Raw genomic sequence first — 22,206 nt, 5'->3', positions numbered from 1 at the left:
TATAAAATGCGTATGGGTAATGTACGTGTTTACAAAGTCAACAAATAAATAATAAAAAAAAAAAACAAAAAAAATCTAAATTATCAATATCCAAAACAAATTAAAATTTGTATATATACAAATTTTAATTTATTTTGGATATTGATAATTTAGATTTTTTTTTGTTTTTTTTTTTATTATTTATTTGTTGACTTTGTAAACACGTACATTACCCATACGCATTTTATAAGTTATCTTTACACTTTTATTTTATTTGATTGGATATAACTATAACTATAATAAATATATGGTACATGACAACCGTAATGTAACTACAACCAATGACTTCCAACATAATTTCAAACCCCATGATTTCTCTTATTTTTAGTAACAAAAATGTATCATTTAGTATTAGTCTATTACAAATAATTAATTATGAAGCGCGATTAATAAACCGCGATTAATAAACATAAATCTACATTAGACTTTCATTGATTGTAAATTAAAAGATTGTGGTTTCCTAGCATATTTTAATGATTAATATTAAAATCTGCGATTTGCCTTCAGATTTTATATTCAAGCACACTATTGAATTTATATTTAAAATTTACATTTTTAGAAAAATTAAACTTGATATATCGCTATCAAATTAAATTAACCCTTACCACTCGCTAATTCCGAAATTTATTCGAATTTTGCCACCGGAGAGGCGGCATCCGAATAGAAAGAGTTAAAAATATATATTATTTTTGTATGAAAAAAATTATTCTTTTGAATCAAACTTAACAGAGTCAAATAAAATTAACATGAAAAATTAAGCAGATATATTCTCATAAAAAACAATGATATATGTGAATATATCAATGAGTAAATTTTTTTTAGTACATGGTATTCTCAGTTTAATTGTACCTTATGTTACATCGGATGCATTTTTTTAGATCAATCATATTTGTTTATATCTGTATTTAAAATAATTTTATTTCATAATTGTGTTAAGACTTAATGATAATTCTTATATCAAATAGTTTTATATTTAGCAATATCTAATGATTTATCGTGAGCAAGTAAATCAAACATAGATAAAAGCATCAAATTTTGATTAACTTAGTTTCATACCAGCAAAGTTCATAATAAAAGCATGAAAATGCATTTCTCAATATTTTAATGCAGTATCATAATTTATCTTTTGAACAAAATTGAATTTCAAAACATGATTTATATACATTGGGGTTTTCATAAGAAATCTAGATCAGAGGCAAAGATCAGTATATATACTGGCTTTGGTATATGTTTTACGAGCAAAATCTTAATGAAAGTCTTAATGAAATATCAGATAAATATTTCATTTATAATAAATTATTTATCACAAGAGCTATCGTGAAAATTATTAGATTTTCAGTATACTGACTCTGTATACTTACTGGATTATTTATTCAAAAATAAAAATTTAATATTATTGAAAAATTATTTTTGCTAAGTTATTTTTGCCATTGGACTCGCCCGTAGGTAAGCGGTTAAGAGCGACGAGACTTGTTTCAGAGGTCCCGGGTTCGATACCCACTTCGAGCAGCCTGTTGTCAGGCAGCAGTGACAACGATTTTCACTTGAAAATATAGATAGCAATATGTTTCCAAGTGAAAATAGCCCTCACCCGGTACTGCTGCACCAATAAAAAGTCAGCTCTATTAGATTAATTCTAATAACAAAAATCATCAAATATGGATGGATTAACCATCTAAAAATACGAAGTGAGGAGAAGTTTCAGCCCAACAACTCATAGGACGTGAGGTTCTGATTGCTGTTAAAAATATATATTAAAAAAAATGCAATCAGAATCTTACGTCCTATAAGCTGTTGAGCTGAAACTTCTTACTTCGTATTCTTAGATGGCAACCCAATGGTTACCAATCCATCCATATTTGATATTTTTTTTTTAGAATTTATCAAATAGGGCTGACATTTTTTATTGATGCAGCAATGCCAGATGAAGGTTATTTTCACTTGGATACATATTGCTATCTATATTCAAGTGAAAACCGTATTCACCCTGCTTGACAACAGGTTGCTTAAACCGGATCTCTGATCCTCTCTGATCCAGGTCTAGTCGTTAAGAAGATAGATGCTCAAATAAAAAAGGGAAGGCGTCTAGTCTCGTAATCAGTGTTAACTCGAATTTTATATACTCTTTACAAAAAGGAAGTTGTAAAACTGATTTTATTATGTGATAATTACAATGATTCGTTCTCTTAAATACCAAACAAACTCCATAAGAACGATCTTTCATATTTTAATCAGGTCGATCCGCTCTGGTGTGCGCTCAGGAGAAAGCAGACCCGTGTGTACCTGGACGACTGGCGTCCGCCGATATCATTATCGGAATCATTTCAGATATAAAACACAGCTCGTTAAAATCATAAAAACTTGCGATGATATAAATTAATGTAGAACAATTAAATTTTAAACGACCGGACTGGTTAAGTTTTGAAATAAGACTTGGACGGTAGAACATTAAAAGTTTGGGTGAGCGATAAATTTTGTAAGATTATTGTTATATATAAAAAAATGAATACAATATATATATATATATATATATAGATACATGCCTCGGTACTAGCAAAGTACAGAAGTCGTGGCAGAAATTACATAATTCTACTTACATTTTTGTTCAATAAAACTATCATTTTTCTGTTTACATCATACAAAAAAATTATATAAAAAAATGCATAGTGCTGACAAGTTAGTTGTATAAATGTTAGTGCCAAATCTCTAGTGCTGTGTACACTTCTCTATATGTAACTAACCAACGTAATATCCACTGATGATGACATTAAATTGAATGTCGAAACGTTTGGAAATAAAGATTATTTTATAAATCTTTGGCTTTTCTTTGTTTGATGTATCGCCCTCAAGAACTCACTCATATATTTCAACATCAAAATTAACTACTAAATCATATATATATATATATATATATATATAATGCATTTTACATATATTTGTATGTGTGAAAAATTACAAAACAAAAAATAAATTTCTGGTTGGAATGAAATTCTTATATAATGCGAATTTAAGAATTTTTTAGTAACATTACTCTGTATATTTTTGTTCTTAAATTTTTTTATTGCATTTATTTTTTTCATTGCCATATATAAATTCTCTTCAATTTTAAACGTAGAAATATATACGTGTATCTTAATGTTATAAATACATAAACTTTTAATAAAATTTTAACTATAGACAAAAGAATTAATATCCATGATAAAAATAATCATAAAAAACCATAATTATAATACAAGAACAACACATGAAATGATAAAAGAAAGGAGAAAAAATACCACGAAAAATTACCAGATCACCCAAACAAATATTTTAATGAATTAAGCGAGGAATCTCCTACTCGAAGGTTGAAACAAATGGCCATACGATCATAAATGAAATTTCAGAAAATAAAAAAATAGAAGATAATTTCTTTAAATGCATTTACACCCAGCATATTGTCTTAGAAATATATTATTTTGATCGGCAAAAAATCTATGCAAATCAAAAAAATAAGAATAACGCATGCAAATAAACACGAGCATAAAAATAATTAACAATCATAATTGATATTTCTGAAATTTTTTACTTAATGTTCCAAAATCAATCATCACTTGATCCAATCGTAGGTTTTATAATACATTTTTAACTATTCAATAATTACTCTAATTTTTGTTAGAAATATTTCTTAAAAAAATTCATCTATGTAATTCCCAATATGTACCATCTTAGTAGCATGTAGTTTTATCTCATATAATCTTAAATTCGCATTTTTCTAAAATATTTAGAACAAATTTCATATCGATAGGAGAATCGTTAAAAATATTTATATTTATTCATTTGCAACAAGTATTCAGATTTTTTTTTATTTATTCTTAGCATTACTTAAGTCATCAGAGATGCAGGAATTTAATAAAATTTTAAAAGCTTAGGTATAAAATATGTTGAGTTAATTTTTATTTGGGTGGTTTATAGTGTTCAATATATAGTAGCAAATTTTACAAAAATATCAATTTGTATGGATAAAAAAAGCTGTAGTTTATGAAAAACTAAGAGTTTCATTACAACTTCAGCATCCTGAATGCTTGATTTTTTATAATTTAAATGTAACACTTTTTATGAAAAATTCAATTCTGATCATGATTGTCTGTATCAAACGCAAAAAAACATCATTAAAATTAATTAAAACATCATCAAAATAATTTGCTCAAAAAATCTGCATCAGTAATTCGTGGATCATTGGCCTATATAAATATACAGAAATGAAAAAATATTTGTAATATCGATAACGATAATCCATAAAATTAGTCACTTGATAAATAATAAAGGTTCAAACAATTCTTTTTATATCCTTAATCTTAAATTTAAAATATGAAATGTAAAAAGTTGCATAGGAATTGAACATCCTATATCACCATATACTGACCGCCAAAATTACTAAAAACCAGATGGTGATGAAAGAAAATAAATATTAAGCGCATCATATAAAAATATATTGTTAAATAAATGTTAAGTAATTTAAAATTTAAAAAATAAATAGTTCATAAAAATTTAATTTAGACATTAAGGAAGGCTCAATTTATTATCTAAAATTATTAAATTAGATGGCGGGCTTGCAGGAACTCCTGTGCTGTGCATACATTAAATTTATAAAAAATTGATATTCTTGAAAATTGCAATTGTAATAGTATAGAATAAGATAAAAAATGTTAATAAAAATATATAAAAATAGAAAATAATACTATTGGATATATAAAGTTATGGTTCAGTAAATGGTATAAAATTTAAAAATGTTGTGAGTTTTCTGATGATACAGCAAAGGCAACAAAATATTTATTTTATTAAAAATCTATTAACGCGAAAAATCCATAAAGTTGGGCCCTGTTCCCATCAATATGTAACTGTAACGATCGAGTATGCATTGTGCGTTCTTTGTTTGCGAACTGTTTCTTTTAACTGAATGAATTGTAGGAGCGGATCACTTTAGCATTATTATATGCATTTAGGTCGACGTGCGCATCGTTTCTTTTGCAAATATAATACATCACATACATCATGACAAGGTTGAAATAAAGACACCTTGTAATTATGTGCATAAACACCAACTGAGTACACCAACTCAGAGACTCCGAGCAAGAGCCAAATAAGTCGGCCGAAGTGAGAGCTGGGACGATCATAAATATAATAGTTCCATGGCTGTTATTGAATATTTATGAAATTTAACAATAGAAAATTATAATTGTGAACGAGTTCATGATTTGGCGAGGGAATGTCAAATTTCTTAATATCAAGCCCGTCGCTGGTTAAAAACAGGGGCTAGCACACACTAGTCCTGGATTCAAAGTGAAAACCGCCTTTCGGGGGCATTGCTGCAACAAATGTATGCCAACACTAAGAGATACACATTTAGATACATATTAAGATCTGATGTCTTAATTTAGCGCTGTTACAAAGGCCACCCATTGATTGGCCATTTTCTTCTCTATGAGATTTTATTAGATTTTTACTCATATAGATGAGATGCATATTGTAGCAATGCACAAAAATGCTATTTTTTCTTGATATCATTTATCAGATCCGGTGGGTGTCAAACTTGGCAACCAATATTAGATACCAATATACAACCAATAGCTAGATCAAATTTTAGTTGTTCCGCCATCTAATTTTTTTTTTGAGCCATTTACATTTCTTTCGCAGCCATTTAAGAGTTAGACAGCCATCTAAGCGTTTTCAAAAATTTGGTCCATTATTAATTTGAAGAATTGTACTTTCGAATAAAAAAAGAAATTTAAAAAAATATCCAGTAGTTTTTATAGCATTTTCAAAAAAAAAAAATTTGGCGGACCCTATAGATTTAAAAGATTACGATACAAATTACAAAATCGCTTTTAGCAATGCTCAAATACCTGCTGATAGTATTAGCTATTAGTATTTTATATTCATGTATAAAATTCAAACCTATTTTATTACTCTTTTCGTAGACAATAAACAATTTGCATCATAAATTCTCATCATTTTGAAAGATGGTACTTTATTTCAAAAATTAATTCGAAACGTGAAAACATTTGCAATTTCCTGCAACGAAGTCACGTACATAAGTCATTCGAAGTTTAATCAAATTTCTAATTTAATAATAGAATACATGAAATTGTTCTCGCAAATTTAGTTTCACAATTCAATATGTCTACAGCTTATAGTGTGCATTTATAGAAATAATAAAAATTTAATGCGTAATTAAAGATTTTGCTGGTGAGAAATTCAGGCTTTAGAAAACACGTAAAAGTTTAAAGGAGTAATTGTTCGAGCTTTCTACTGCACTACACTCGTAAATAAGGAATTTAGAAATAATCTGGAAAAAAGATTTAATCTAAAACTCTTCATTTTACAATTAAATGATTACTGCTAAAAATACTACTACTAAAATAATTTTCAAAATACAACACTGTTTATCACTGCTAAATGTATTTTATTCAACTTTTCGATGCAAACTGAGTCATTGTTTATAAAATAGCCTGTGCCTCACAGAGCATGTTTGTCCATTCAGGTGGACAGCCATCCTCAAAGAGTTACAAAATTACCTAAGATATGCTAGTTTTTCCAATGCACTTATTTGCAATTGCTGAAGAAAAACAGTTAGTCATGAATATTCGGAGATGAGGCAGTGTCTAAATATGTTATAGTAATGATTTTAATAATGGATTAAATAAAACTTATTTATTTAAGTTGCATTTATGAAGTATATCAGTTACCATATGTATGTCACCATGATGGTTTACAGGCAACAACCTGCGGTTGGAGAAACAAATTTAAATTTGACCAGCTTACACGCGTACAAATGAAATAAAAGTTTTTGTTTCCTTTTGTTACAAAGCAACATTTAATTGTGCTTCATTAAGAATATACGGTAACCATCGTGTACAATTGTGTGATTAATTACACATCTTTCAGACGCTTTGTCTATCGTCGGTTGTCGCAACTTTTAGTTTTCCCAGTTCTCAGGAACAGAAAAATTGCATCACATATCGTTGAGAAGTTGCAAAGGCAAAGTAAAATTTGCTAAACTATGGCAAGGCCCAAGACAAAACATTATTGCATATTTAGCGACTATTATATTTGCCTATAGTTTATTATAATACACGAGAATATGAATTTGTTCAGCAACAGTTGAGTAAACAAAATAGCGACAAACATTTGTACAAGTGGAAACATTTCGCTCAAACGTTAATATTTACTCAATGAGATTTTTTTGAAAATATGTTATGAATACAATAATATTTGTCAACGCTTAACGACTAAAATATTCAATAAGTAAAATCATTTATTCTGCTATAAATGAAATTTAAAAAAAAATTACTAATACTACTACTAATAAGTATTGAATCAAATGTCTACTAACGTTACGTAACACATCCTAGATAATAAAATACTTCATCAAATATATTCACTGTATATTATTAATTACAATCAAATTTGTATTTAATTCAAATTGATCTCAAAACTTGTCTCATTAGTACCAGTTATTTTTTTACGTAGGTATAATTTTATTAAGATAATAGCATAAAAATACTTTCAGGAACGCCTCCAGGTATGTTTTATTGGTTTATTAACCCTAACAGTCCTTATTTGAAATTCGTTTATTAAGATTTTTTTAATCTTATATATTCTAGAATAACTAACTTTTAAATTGAACACTTATTATATTGCAATTTGAGCTTATTTTGATTTTTTTTAAATTACAAAAAAAGTTTAATATCCCCCCCCCCTTTTCTAAATAAATTTTGATGAAGGAATGTTATTTTACGCATTTTTGTAAAATTAGCTTTAAAATAAAATAAATTTAGAAGTTATAATTTATTTATAACATTTTATAAATGATTTGCTAATGATTTTGCTCATTTCGATCCTTATATGCATCAAATTTAGTCAAATGGATTTTCATGATATCGATCACCAAAATTTATTGTAATAAAGAATTGCAAGAATGGAAAATTTGTAAGGATTTTGCTTCAGAAACTGAACAATTAAAGCAATAAGATTTTCACTATTGATATAATTTTGCTTATTAATCAATATAGTACCTTATAGATTATTTAAATACACCAAGAAACTAAATACATCAAGAAACTGCTTTTTACATCAAGGTTATATAAGAGTTTATTGTTGTCATTCAGACAAAATTGGATATCATTTGATAAAAATTTTCAGCAAAATTTATTAATTGGTAGTTTTATTTAATGATTTTTATAAACAAAATCCCAGATAATGTTCTTGCTCAACAAATTATACATGTGACAACAAAATCTATGCAATTAAAGAGATAAAATCTATGCAAATAAGGCTTTAGGGCTGTTTGATTATATAATTGATATTGTAAATAGATTTTTAATTTTACTTCATATGACTGTTCAATAATTTTCCTAAATTAAACCTCAGGATTATGAAAAAATAAATGCATTTGCTGGACAAATTATACATGTGATATCATAATCTAAACAATTTATAATAAAGAGATATTAAGGCTTTTGGGCAGTTTGATTTTATTATTGTAAATAAATTTTAAATTTTACTTAATATGACTTCGTTTAAATTTTTTTTAAATGAAGTCTCAGGTTTATGGAAAAATAAATGTGATTGCTGGAAAAATTATACGTTTGATATCAAAATCTAAGCAATTTATAACAAAAGAAAAATACGGCTTTTGGACTATTTAATTATATTAATGATATTATAAATAAAATTTAAATTTTACTTGAGTTTTTAATGATACTAAGTATATTTTACTTCATTTGTATAATTGCTTTAATTAGCATTCATGATAATACTAAAAATCATTTCTAAAACCATCCACGTGGTGCCTGTCTTACTATGAGCTATTTTGGTAACGCCCTTTACTAATTCCAGTAAAATTGTATTAAAATCTACAATAATTTATATTTTATTTATTACACGAGAATGAAAGCAACAAAAATTATAAGATAAAAATAACAACGAGAGAAAATATCGCACAACCAAATATTTTAAAACAACATTAAAATATTTTCAAATAATTTAACCCTAGAATGGTATCTGCACGCCCCCGAGGCGTACATGCAGATTTTTGTACTTTTATTAGGTACTTGTGTAATGGAAATTTTGAAAAAATAAAAAGACTATTTAATTAAAAAAACAGAGTTTTATAGTTTCTGAAATAACCTTTCATGATATCACAAAGTATACAATGAAAAAATCACGTGTTAAGCCTTATACCATTCTAGGGTTAATTTTAATCATGCCATATTTGGTCGAATCATATCATTATTAGGCATCAAAATAAGTAATTAATTTTTAGCACCTATATTAAGAAGATATATTATGGCCTATATGGATAGTCCAAACTATGCTCATAAGCCTGCTTAAGTTAATTTAACAAGTTAATCGCCATGTCAGTCATATGTGTCTGACGCAAAGAAGTTTTACATGAGCTACGTCAGGCAAATGTCTGAGAAATTGACTTGAACATTGTTTGGCTTGTCCAAGAAAAACGTTTTAATATAGGGCTATGTCAGTCATATATGTGTGACATGAGAAATACTGATTTTTCAGGAATTTTGGCAAAAAAAATTCTTTGATACATCAAATTTTTCTTGCTTCATACATTTTAAACTAAATTTTTGATTGATAGCTTTATGTAATAATTTTCATAAACAAAACCTCAGATTTATAAAAAAAAATTCATGCTCAGCAAATGCAATTAAGGGCATTATAAGGCTTATGTAATATGTTCATATGATAATAAGTTGCCATGGTTCATGTGAAAATTCTTTTAATATCATGGCGAGTAACGTGTTAAATTAGGTCTTTCATTACATATTAACTATAAAAACGCTGGTATATATTATTCCAAATTTTAATTATGATAATGTATAGAATAGTCTAGTCCTCTTACCATTTTTGTCGTTCGATGTGTCATTTTTCGTCCCATCGTCCGCTGCTGTATTGTTTACAAACAAATCAAATGTAACGCAGGTATTCAACAGCACACATATGCACAACACTTTAAATGTAACTTTCATTTTGACATTTTCATTAACATTGTAATTAATGCATTTCAACTCAATTCAGTCATTTATTAAACTTTTCCCTATAAATTGTCACATTTTTTACCACGTGTTTTTGTGAAAATCCGCTCTTTAGGTTCACTGCGCGCATCCGGAGCTCAGCGCGGTAGAATAGGATTTGAATTCTTTGGAACTTAAACACATTTTAAATTTAATACACAGTTTTTTTATTTAGTAGGAACTTGAATAAAGTTTAAATGATTAACACAGACCATGGAGTATTCAATCCTGCTCAGAAGAGCGACCAAGCAATACTGACACCGGAGTGTATGCGCGACATCGAACTCGTTCCACTTTTACTTTTTACAGTGCCGCACTATTATGAACTAATAAATAATAAATATTGAAAAATAATAATTTTTAAATAATTTTAAAGATATTTTTATAGAGCTTCAACATTATTTTATGAGCCTTTAAATGGTTCAAGCGACAGGCTATCGATATTAGACCAACTGATTCTCACAGACTTTTTCTTCTAACTTAATAATTTTAAAATCTAATTAAATTTAAGTTAATCTACCTAATAAAAATTAATTTACTAAATTATTTCTTAATATTTAACAAAAGTTAGTTTAGAGAAAAATAATATTCTGGTATTTTTAATTGTGTTAGATAAAATATAAATAGAAACAGATTAGTAAAAATAAGTATTATTTTACCAAAGTCCTATAGGTGTGAATATCCAAAAGCGTATGACCTTTAGTAAATTAGTTTTTCCACAATATATTATTTCAGAATAAAATAATATTCCACTTTTTGCAGTGCCTCACTATGAGTTATTTATAAATGTTAGTTTTTTCAAAATAATAAGTATAAACATTATTTTTAAAGTTCTTTTATGGAACTTTAACATTATTTTTAAAAAACTCTTAGATTGTTCAAACTATTGGTTATCCATTTGATTTGGCAGGGTTTATCTTCAACATTAGTGATTCTAGAATAAAAATTTATTATTGTGAATTCATAAATAAATCTCAATACGGAAGTTATTTCAATGAGAAATTATGGTTTTTACATTTTTTTTACATTATATGGGACAAGAAATTTAAAATACAAGCGCCTTAAAATAAAAAAAAATTAATTAATTGATTAAATAAAAAATAATTAAAAAAAAAAGAATTTAAAATAAAGGCGCCTTAAAATACAAGTTGAGAGTGAAAACATGTAATTCTGAAAAAATATATGTAAATTCATTGAAGAAACTAAAACATGTCTTTTTAAAACAAATTAAATTATAATCGAAATAAAAATAAATAATGTTTTTTCAGAAACACATGCTTGCATTTTGAATGACCCATTTGTAACATAAATAGATATACTATCCTATATCAAATAATATAAAATATAATAATAATAATATAAAAAATATTAATAATACAAAAATATTATTATATAAATAATAATATAAAACAATACGAAAAAGCTTATATAAAATAAAAATTCATTCGTTAGGCTAGGTATTATTTTCCAAAATTTTAACAGTATGAATATCCAACTATACATTACATTTTATTATTTCAAATTAAAGCAATATAATAAAACACAATTTAATAATTTATCATATATTACACAATATATAAATAGTATACTTTGTATAATCTTATTGCGGATTTGAATGTATTATTATATTACCTAAAGTGAGTAAATTAAAATTGATAATTGTATTTATGTGCCTAAGATATACTCTAATATGATGCTTTTCAAAATACATTAATTGAACATTTATATGATATATAGTTATATATAATCAGAAATGCAAATGGTTTTATTTAACACTAAATTGTCATGTATTTATCAATTTTACTATTAAAATAAATAAATAACTTAAATTATTTGATATTTAAAATTTGTCTATCGAGTTTCATGCTACCACACAATTTATTTATTAAAGAGTGGAACTTTGAATATAACTATATATACAGTCATGAGTTTATATATATATATATATATATATATATATATATGTGTGTATATATATATATATATATAATATATATATATATATATATGCATATAAATACATAAAGGTAATAACAATTACACACCACATCAATATTACATTTTATGTCAACATATAAGTCGCAATGCCTAGTATTATAGAGATCATACTACAAAAAATTATATATTATTAAAAAATTTATATTTTATCTAAAATTTCGTCAAACTTATCTACAAAATATATAAAAATCAAATAAAATTGAATTGTAAAAATAGGTGTAAAAAATTAAGTATCATGTATAATACAATTGTTCAAAAAATACTGTAAAAAAACATACAGCCAATGTACAAAATTTCATTCTTTAAAACATTCATTATTTTTGTTTATCGCATGGATAAATGTTATATCACTCTAAGTTTAATTTACTAATGTTTATATCAGGATCAAAATTAACATTACCGCTGGTCACTTCAATATTATTGGTATTGTTACTACTTTCTTTATCAATATTTACATCATTGTCAATAGATTTTTTAGATTTAAATTGAGGAAAAAAATCATTTCGGAAAAAATCCTTCCCACTTTTTAATAAACTCTTGTTTGTAGATGTTAAAGATGAACTATTTTTATCATTTTTGGACTCATCTTCTTGACAATCAGCTGTAGTACTACTTATTGTTTCATCTTTATTTTCACTAGGATTAGGATCTATGTGATATATTTTAACATTCATATCTGAGTTTACCAGTTTTGCTTGTTTGGGAATGTTAGATTGTAATCCTGATTCAGACTGATATGATTTGGACAGTAAGTAGCTCATACTTTGTTCACTTTCTCTTTTATACTGTATTGCTGTCCAGACGTCTTTTAATTCACCTGATAATTCTCGTTCAGGCAGCACTTCTGCTTGCCTGAATTTATAGTAGAAATAGATATAAATGATTTGTGTATTACATTTGGAGATTCCTATTAAGGTTGCTTACCTTTTTAAAACAAGTCCAGGATTCATGGCTTCTACAAAGTCACACATTAACTCAACAAGTGCCATTAGTTCCTAAAGACACAAACAATTTCATAAACTAACAATTTTATATATAAAACTATAACAATTCTATAGTATAAATTGAGGCTTTGAACCAATAAAATTAATAAAGTAAGCGTAATAGATTCAGAATTATAGTTTTTAATAGGTTCATCATAACATTAAATTATAATTTTTGATTCCCACATGAATAATCTTTCAAAATAGAATTTATACAAGTGGGGTTTCCAAATATTACAGAAATTGTGTTATGTTAACACAAACAATTTCATAATCTAACAATTTTATATACAAAACTATAACAATTCTATAGTATAAATTGAGGCTTTGAATCAATAAAATTAATAATGTAAGCGTAATAGATTCAGAATTATAGTTTTTAATAGGTTCATCATAACTTTAAATTATAATTTTTGATTCCCACATGAATAATCTTTCAAAATAGAATTTATACAAATGGGGTTTCCAAATATTACAAAAATTAAGTTATGTTAAAAGTGGGGTTTCCAAATATTACAAAAATTAAGTTATGTTAAAAGTTATTACCACAGGATCTTTACACAGTCGTCCATTTGTCTTTAATATATCAGGATTGGCCATTACAGCAAATACTAAAGGAGGTGTATTAGAACTCGTTGGTGGCACCTAATTCAACAATGTTTATAATGTAATTAATACGATCATGAAAAACTTATAAACAATCTGAAATGAGTAAAACACTTCGCTTGTTTCTGATTTTATTTTACTATATATATATTTTACTGTATATAAGTAAAATTGAATCAGAAACAAGTGAAGCAAATATATATATATATATATATATATATATATATATATATATATATTAGGGTGGTCCTTAAAATGGTCATTTTCGAATTTCCTTGCTCCCAGGGGCTCAAATGGTTCCAAATAGATAAAAAACAATTCTCCGAAAGTTTTAGCTCTTAATATTAAAGGACCACCCTAATATATATATATAAGGTACGTACGGATTTTAAATAAATTTTTGAAAGAAATTCATGTTTTTTTATTGATGTTATGCCCGATTACTAGACTGTTAATACATACATATATATATATATGTTCAATGAGCTCAATTCAGATAGTTCAGATAGTTCAATGAGCAAAGAATGCACATTAGTAGGTCTACATACTTTGCTTAAAAAATTCATTCTTATACAAATTATTGCAAATATTATGGCACTATAAATAAGCCCAATTCGAATAGTGAATTGAAGAATAAAGAAAGTGCCCTAAAAATATAATAATCTTACTCGACTATTATTATTATTTAGATATATAAAAGGGTAGATTTAGGTGAGACTTCATATTAAATTTAAATATTCCAGGATTATAAAAACAGTAAACAGTGTGATACATGAAAATATTTTTATACCATGCAATATATCAATATAACTTACCCTCATTCCACCATAAAGAGGTATCGGATCTTGTGCAGACTTCGGCATTGCTATTTTGTTCCAACTTAAAACATTTATAAATAATTCATTACCATCCTTTGTTGAATCTCTTATACACATATGAGGTTGCGGAGGATTTTTAAAATTACTCAATGATCTAAGACTTTTCATAACTGGTATCGGTCTATCACTTGCTTCTGATGAACCCAGATAATTTGATTGGGACATACTTTTAATATAATCTTAATAATGTAATAATTTAATATCACAAATATAATTTATAAACACTACATTACACCAATTAAAAATAACAATAAGTTTGGTTATTTTTTTTTAAATCAATGTGTAAAATGTCCAATGAAATGATTAATGAGTAATGTAAAAGGAATTGATCAATAATTGGATGTTTTAGAATGTCTAACAATAACAAAAGCACGTCCCAGGAATCAACTTAGACATTGTTGACATAAAACAAATATTTTATCTTGTCAGTTTTAGTAAGATAGTCTTAGGGGTTTTCTTTATCCATTTACACGTCTTGTATAAAACTATTAAAAAGTATGAATTTCATTTAAATTATCATTGAGTGATGGATTGTTTAAATTATTTTTATGTACATGTAAACACAAAATTAAAATAGCTATAATGTAAATAACAACTACGACTACAGAGACATCTTTAACAAATATGTGGTAGTGAACTAAAACATTAGCTGAGACTTAAACCTTTTTAATGACAGAATAATTTTGACATATTTTTTTTTAACAAATTATTAACATTAAATTCTAATTTTAAACTCTTCATCATATACTATATATCAATTTCAAAAATATTATAATGTTCTGACATTCGCTGGTAATCTAAAATAGGAAGCACACATTTGTAAAATTGCATATGTCAAATCATACAATTTTTTATGTGAAGACAACAATGTACTTAATTATAGGATTTCTTATTTAAACTTACACCAATGATTATGTAAGTAACTAATAATATTGAACTAAATACATTTTAATGTAATATTGAATTGAAACAATTAAATTCAAGTAATAAACTTTAGAAAGAAATTAGTCGATATAACCAATAATACTACTAGTTGTTTTTAAGAAAACAGTTGAAAAGAAATAAATCACTCACTATACATTAGCAAATTTATACACTTTCTTGGGACATTCTATATTCAAAGACACTTCCATGCTCCTGGAATGTTTTGAAGCACGGTTTATTTTCTACTTTTTGTGATAATTTTCGTCTATTTTCATCATTAGCCAATCCATATCCACCTCCTCCTGGAGTCAGCATTGAAAAAATGTCCTGATAAGAAAAAGATTCATATTAATATGTAAGGATTATATTATTAAATAAATGTATATTGTATATATTCAGGGAGATCACAACTATAGTTAATCTACTTTATACTGAACCACAAGATCCATGTTTTTTGCAAAATGCTAATTCTATAAAATAATCTAATCTCAATATAGTATTTCAATGATATTTATATCATACCCCTGGTTTGACTTTTATTGCTGTTTTAGCTCCAAGATTTATTTTCCTCTTTTCTTGAGCTCTTATAAGAACATTAACACCACTTGCACCAGGCTCTCCACCTGCCATTCCATAGGGTTGAAAAACTCTTCGTTCAGTCAAAACTGATAATGTCATTTCCTTTCGGAATAGCAATTCTCTTTGAACACCATCACCACCCTTGAATAAACCTAGAAATATACACAGATTATTAAAATTATGCATATATATTCATCATAATCCTTGTTCTAAAATATAGTTTTGGTTATCACTCACCATTTCCACCGGAATTAGGACGCAAACAAAACGTTTTCAAAATTATGGGATATCTAAGTTCCAAAATTTCTGGATCGGTGATGCGAGTGTTAGTCATATGAGTGTGGACTCCGCTTTTACCATTCCATGTAGGGCCCTGAAAATATCATATAATTTAAAATATAAATAAAGTAAGAATATTTTATAGTTACAAATAAAAACTTACAGCACCACTACCTCCTGCAACTGTTTCATAATATCCCCATGTTTCTTCTCCTATTGTGATATTGTTCATACATCCTTGTGAGGCAGCACATGTGCTAAGATAAAAATAAAATAATTGGAAGTTAATATATATATATATATATATATATATATATATTGAATAAAATTTAATATTTACCCGAAAGCTTTAAAGACAACATCGACCACTCTTTGGGAAGTAAGAACATTACCTCCGACAACGGCGGCGTCATCACTAGGATCCAAAAGTGATCCTCTAGGTATTTTAATAGAAATAGGTGCAAGACATCCCTATCAGTAAAAAAATAAACATTATATCCAATCTATCTATAATTTTGTTACTTTTATTTTTCAAACCTGGTTCAGAGGCACATCATGACCGACCATACATCTTAAACAATAAATAATTGCTGAAAGTGTTATAGCTCTTGGTGCATTACAATTGCCCCATACTTCGTCACCTGTGCCACTAAATATAATATATACAGTTAATAAATCACATATCACAAATATTTTACTATAATATTACTTGAAATCACAAATAGCATGTCCATCTTTTTCATCAAGAGATACAGCAAGTTTAATTTTGGATCCATTGTCCATCATCTCTTCAGCATGTAATAATGTAGTACCAGTCCTGAAATATATTATGAAAAAATATAGAAATTATTTAAGAAATATTAAATTTGATAAAATTATCAATAAACCTTTCTTTTGTCTGCTTTGCTATATCTTTTAACATATTTCTCACCGCAACTTCAGCATTATTTTGCATGTGTCTCATATATGCTTGAACTACATCTAACCCGTAATAAGAAATTAGTTCTCCTACTAACTGAATTCCCTGATGAAAAAATTCAATTTTTGTAATAATTTCATTCAAAGTGGTAAAAATAAAAAGTTGGCGCAACGGCAATATTATTATTAATTATTATTTACTTTGTGATTAGCTGCAATCTGCGCCTTCAAATCTGAAATATTGTCCGCTAAATTCCTGGTTCCTGAAGAATTTGGCAATTTACCAGGAGCCATAAGCCGTTCTGTAAGTCCTTGCTCATCAAAATGACCATCATTTACCAGAAGAAAACTCTTAAACCAAGCACCTTCCTGAGATAATAGTGTTGAATGCGGTGGCATAGAACCTGCGACGTAAATATATTGTAATTATATATAACTTAATGTAATAAATTTAAATTATTATGAAAAACAAACCTGGAGTGATTCCTCCAATATCTGCATGGTGTCCTCTTGAAGCAACAAAGAATACTGGTCCTTTATGACCTCTAAATAGGTAAAATATATTAAAGCGGCGGTATAGTCACAAATAATGAGTGATTAAGTGCAACAACCTACTTGTGAAATACTGGAGTAATCACTGTTAAATCTGGCAAATGAGAACCACCAGCTTGAGGATGGTTTGACAATAATACTTGGCCTTCTTTTAACGAATCACCTCGAACGCGTATCTGATAGACCGCAATATCGATAGATGATTATTAGATAATTTAGATAATTATCCTTATATTTTTATAAAGTACCTGATATTGAACCGTTTCCTGCATGGCTCCTAAATGCACCGGAATATGCGGCGCATTGCTGACTAAACCGCCATCAGGTCCAAACAACGCACAAGAAAAATCTAATCTTTCTTTTATATTAGTAGAAATAGCGGTTCGCTGAAGAATTCTAAAATTTCATTAGTTTCAATAATCAGTTTTATTGTCGATGGGATATTGTCTTACTTACCTGCCCATTTGTTCCGCAATACTCATAAATCGATGAGAAAATATACTGAGTTGAATTGCGTCTAATTCTGGACTAATTGGTTTTGGTTTGCCAGAGCCGACGCTAAAAATTTAAAATAGCAGTAAATAATATTTGTTCATAGTGTAAAATATTTTTCTAAAACGTACCGGATGATTAAATCATTTCGTTCGGTAATTGTTGCCGAACATTCTGGTTCAATAAGAATTGTGGAAAGTCCATCTATCAGTATTGACGGACCATTTAACACATCGCCTGGATAAAGGTCCTCACATTTGTAAACCGGTGTTTTGTGCATTCCGGATTCGAAATGCGTATCCTTCACCTATAACAAACATATTCTCAACATGAAATCCATGAGTGCAAAAATTAATGAGATATTTGAAATATTTACATAAACCGATTAAGAAAATTTTGAATGTATTAAAAACGCGGAAGTACGAAAAAAAATATTCTCTAACCGAATGAGGTTCAAGTTTGGTTTTTCTTTCACCAGACTTCCTAGATTCCTCTGGAGCGTCAGAGTTGCCCGCTCCTCTCACTCTAATGTCATCAACAATAATACGTCTACCAGTAATCACAAATCCGAACTCACTTTTATATCGCAACAGAAAAGAATCAACAAAATTTCCGTAATCAGGGATTACAAGTTCTTTTGCTTCAGCTTCTTCATCGGCTTCGCCGGTTTCCTCTTTAGGAGCGCACATTAGTGCGCAATCAGTCCCTCGTACCTTAGATGAAGATATGGTTCTAATCTGATTTGGTTTGGAGTAAACCCTTGCTCCTTAAGTTTCTTAATGCAAGTTTCGCTCAGGTGATCTAGTCTCTGCTTAATTATTGGAGCTGATTGTTCACTCAAAATCATTCCTGATGGTTCTTGAGCTTCGTGCACCACATCAGCTAATGCCATGCCGTACGCAGATAATATACCTAGAAATAAAATTTAAAACCATATCATTATATAAATTAAATAAAATATACACAGATAAAAACTTCAATAAATTTATTACCTGCATATTTGTGGACAAGTACTGTTCCCATGCCCAAAGCAGCCGCTACTGAACACGCATGTTGACCTCCAGCACCTCCAAAAACTGCCAATGCATGTCGAGAAGAATCAAATCCTCTTGCTTGCGTCAAAGCTCTAATTGCTCGACACATCGCTTCATTTCCGACTCTTACAAATCCTAATGCAACTTCAGCAACGGTTAGCTAAAATACACATTAAATCATAATTGTAAATGTGAACCAGATTATTGTTCGAGCTTGAAATATTTACTTTTTTATTGCCATTTTTCTCTAAATATTCATTTATTTCATTAGTCAATTTTGAAAAGCAGCCAAAGATGCATCTTTATCCAATGGTAGATTTTCGTCTGGTCCAAATATTTTGGAAAATATTCGGGTAATATGCGGCCCAGAACAAGATTCGCATCAGTAATGGTAAGAGGTCCACCTTTGCGATAACAAACTGGACCAGGATGAGCTCCTGCACTCTCGGGGCCGACCACGAACAAACCGGAGCGGAAAAATAACATTGATCCACCGCCTGGAAAAGAAATTAACTTACTTTATAAAATTGTTTACAAACAAATATAATATATGATTTTGAATTTGCAAAAGAAAATATTTATCATCATATAAACAAGATATATACAATCTTTTTAGACATATCTTTTTCCTACAAACGGCACACTTGGGCAGCAATTATTAGACAATAAGATCAATATCAGTCAATTAAGATAAAGCAAGATTGCAGTATCACAAAATTTATCTTGGTCACGCCACCATCAATTCAAATATGAAGTATAGGCTAGAGCAAAATAATTGAAATTTTACTTGCCTGCAGCAACAGTGTTAATATCAAGCTGTGGTGCTTGAATTGTAACACCAGCTGTTGTTGCTTCAACCACGTGTTCATAAACACCTGCATAACGAGATACGTCAGTAGATGTACCTCCCATGTCGAATCCAATTAGTGGTAATTCAGTATCTCGAGATCCAGTAACAGCATAGCTGCATATGGAGAAATAATCTATTAAAAATCTATTATCTTTAATTTTAATTAAAATGTATACCCCACAACTCCGCCTGCTGGTCCACTTAAAACGGCTCTGGCTCCTCCAAAAGCATCAGCATGTGTCAGGCCGCCGTCGCTCTGCATGAACAAAACGCGGACTCCTTGCAGCTGGTCACGGAATCCTGATCGGAAACCTCGTAAATAGCGTTCCACATGGGGTGTCAAGTATGCTTCTGCACATGCTGTAAAACCTCGGGAAACTAGGCGACACATGGGCATTGCACGGTGCGATAAAGTCACATGTTCAAAACCTGGTAAAAACAATAAAACTTTAAAAGTGAAATCCTATGAAAAAAATAGAGGCATTATCTACAAACCCATTTCGGTCAATAACTTTCCAACCGCTAATTCATGATCAGGGCAGCTATAACTATGTGCAAGTACAACCGCTGCCGATTTTATTCCATTCTTCAATGTATTTTTTAAATCTTTACGTAATGAATCTAAATCCAACGGTTCTAATTCAACTAAAGCGTTACCAGCAGTTCCGCAAATTTCCTTTAATCCATTTGTAATCAAGCATTGGCCCGGTTGAGAAGGTACAAGTCGCCCCGAGACTTCTACGACTTCTTTATATAGAGAACTAGGAGTCTTGATATCAAGTTCGAAGATTGCAGGGCGTGCTTGATTTCCAATATGCAAAATGTCTTTGAAACCTTTGTTCACAATCAGAACAAATGGTTCGCCTGTTCTTTCTAATAGAGCGTTCGTTGCAACTGTGGTTCCCATTCGAATGCCGCCAATTAGAGAGGTGTCTATTAAGCCATTTTCGTCGATGGCCTTACCAGTTTCCTTAACAACAGACATATGATCTGTCACAATATTTTTTATAACAAAGTATAATTATATGATGATTATTACCTCTTGTAGAATTCGTCTTATTCCTTCACGTGGTGCATCAGGATATCTAGGATCTTCTGATAGTAATTTCATAGTACGAACTCGGCCTCCAGGACAATGGGCCAGGACGTCCGTGAAAGTACCACCGCGGTCGATAGCAAAAAAGAATTTTTCTCGGTCAGAAGTAGGAGCCTGATAGAAACATATGAAATAATATGTTAAGTTAAATGTTCTTCTCCAAAGCAAAGGAATCCGATCTTCTAATTAACTTCCCGTAGGGTAAGTTAAGCTAATCGCAAAAAATTCGAAATTTTTATATATCTTAACGTTTCAGAGGCTTCTGAACATTTTGGCATACCTTAGAAAAATGGATGTTATGTGTGTGGGCGCATACAAATTTTTGTCGACGATTTCGGGAAACACAGTTCAACCGATTTCGAACCGAATTATTAATGATCAATTATATCAATTATATATGATCAATATTAGATAAATTCTAAAATTAAAATTCAAATTTTATTTACCAATCTGTCAAATACACATATGGTCAACCGTTGGGTTACCATCTAAATATGGCGTAAACGGTGAAGTTAGAAGCAAATAGGACGGAAGTTCTGATCGCTGTTGCAGAATGAGAAATACAAAAACACCATTTAAACAGAAGATTTTCTAGATGTTATATTATTATCAAATAAATATTATTAAATATAAATAAAAATGTAGTAAATATTTTTTAAAAAAATGCGGCTTCTTCTCAAATTAATAAACAAACAGAAAAACATTAAAAGTCGAAATTGGCCGTAGACCGCCTTTTTGATACAAATGTGAAAGAAAGAATTATATAATATTATACAAATAAATATTTGTTTACACTCATATGACCTTCATCCTATTAATAGCAAATACTATCACCTACCTGTTACAAGCATAAATAATTTTTACCATTACATGCTTACCATTTCTATTTCTAAACAACTCCGGCG

General features: G+C 28.6%; 1 protein-coding gene and 1 pseudogene across 1 annotated transcript; both read right to left on the bottom strand.

The window, feature by feature from the left end:
• Positions 1-12,457: 12,457 nt before the first annotated feature.
• LOC113370186 (PIH1 domain-containing protein 2-like) lies at positions 12,458-14,830 on the bottom strand. The gene is made up of 4 exons (XM_026610857.1): positions 14,515-14,830; positions 13,640-13,738; positions 13,035-13,105; positions 12,458-12,962 (listed from the first exon to the last, which is right to left on the bottom strand). Exons 1-4 carry the CDS (start codon positions 14,740-14,742, stop codon positions 12,458-12,460), a joined length of 903 nt encoding a protein of 300 aa, XP_026466642.1. The 5' UTR covers positions 14,743-14,830.
• A 781-nt stretch (positions 14,831-15,611) lies between these two features.
• Positions 15,612-22,200, bottom strand: LOC113371672 (annotated as a pseudogene).
• Positions 22,201-22,206: the final 6 nt, after the last annotated feature.

This window comes from Ctenocephalides felis, unplaced genomic scaffold (assembly GCF_003426905.1).
Source record: "Ctenocephalides felis isolate EL2017-DRISC unplaced genomic scaffold, ASM342690v1 CF-g0.4_SCAFFOLD_01492, whole genome shotgun sequence".
Classification (NCBI taxonomy): domain Eukaryota; kingdom Metazoa; phylum Arthropoda; class Insecta; order Siphonaptera; family Pulicidae; genus Ctenocephalides; species Ctenocephalides felis.
Note: the sequence above shows the minus strand (reverse complement) of the source record. Positions and strands in the feature narration are given on the sequence as shown.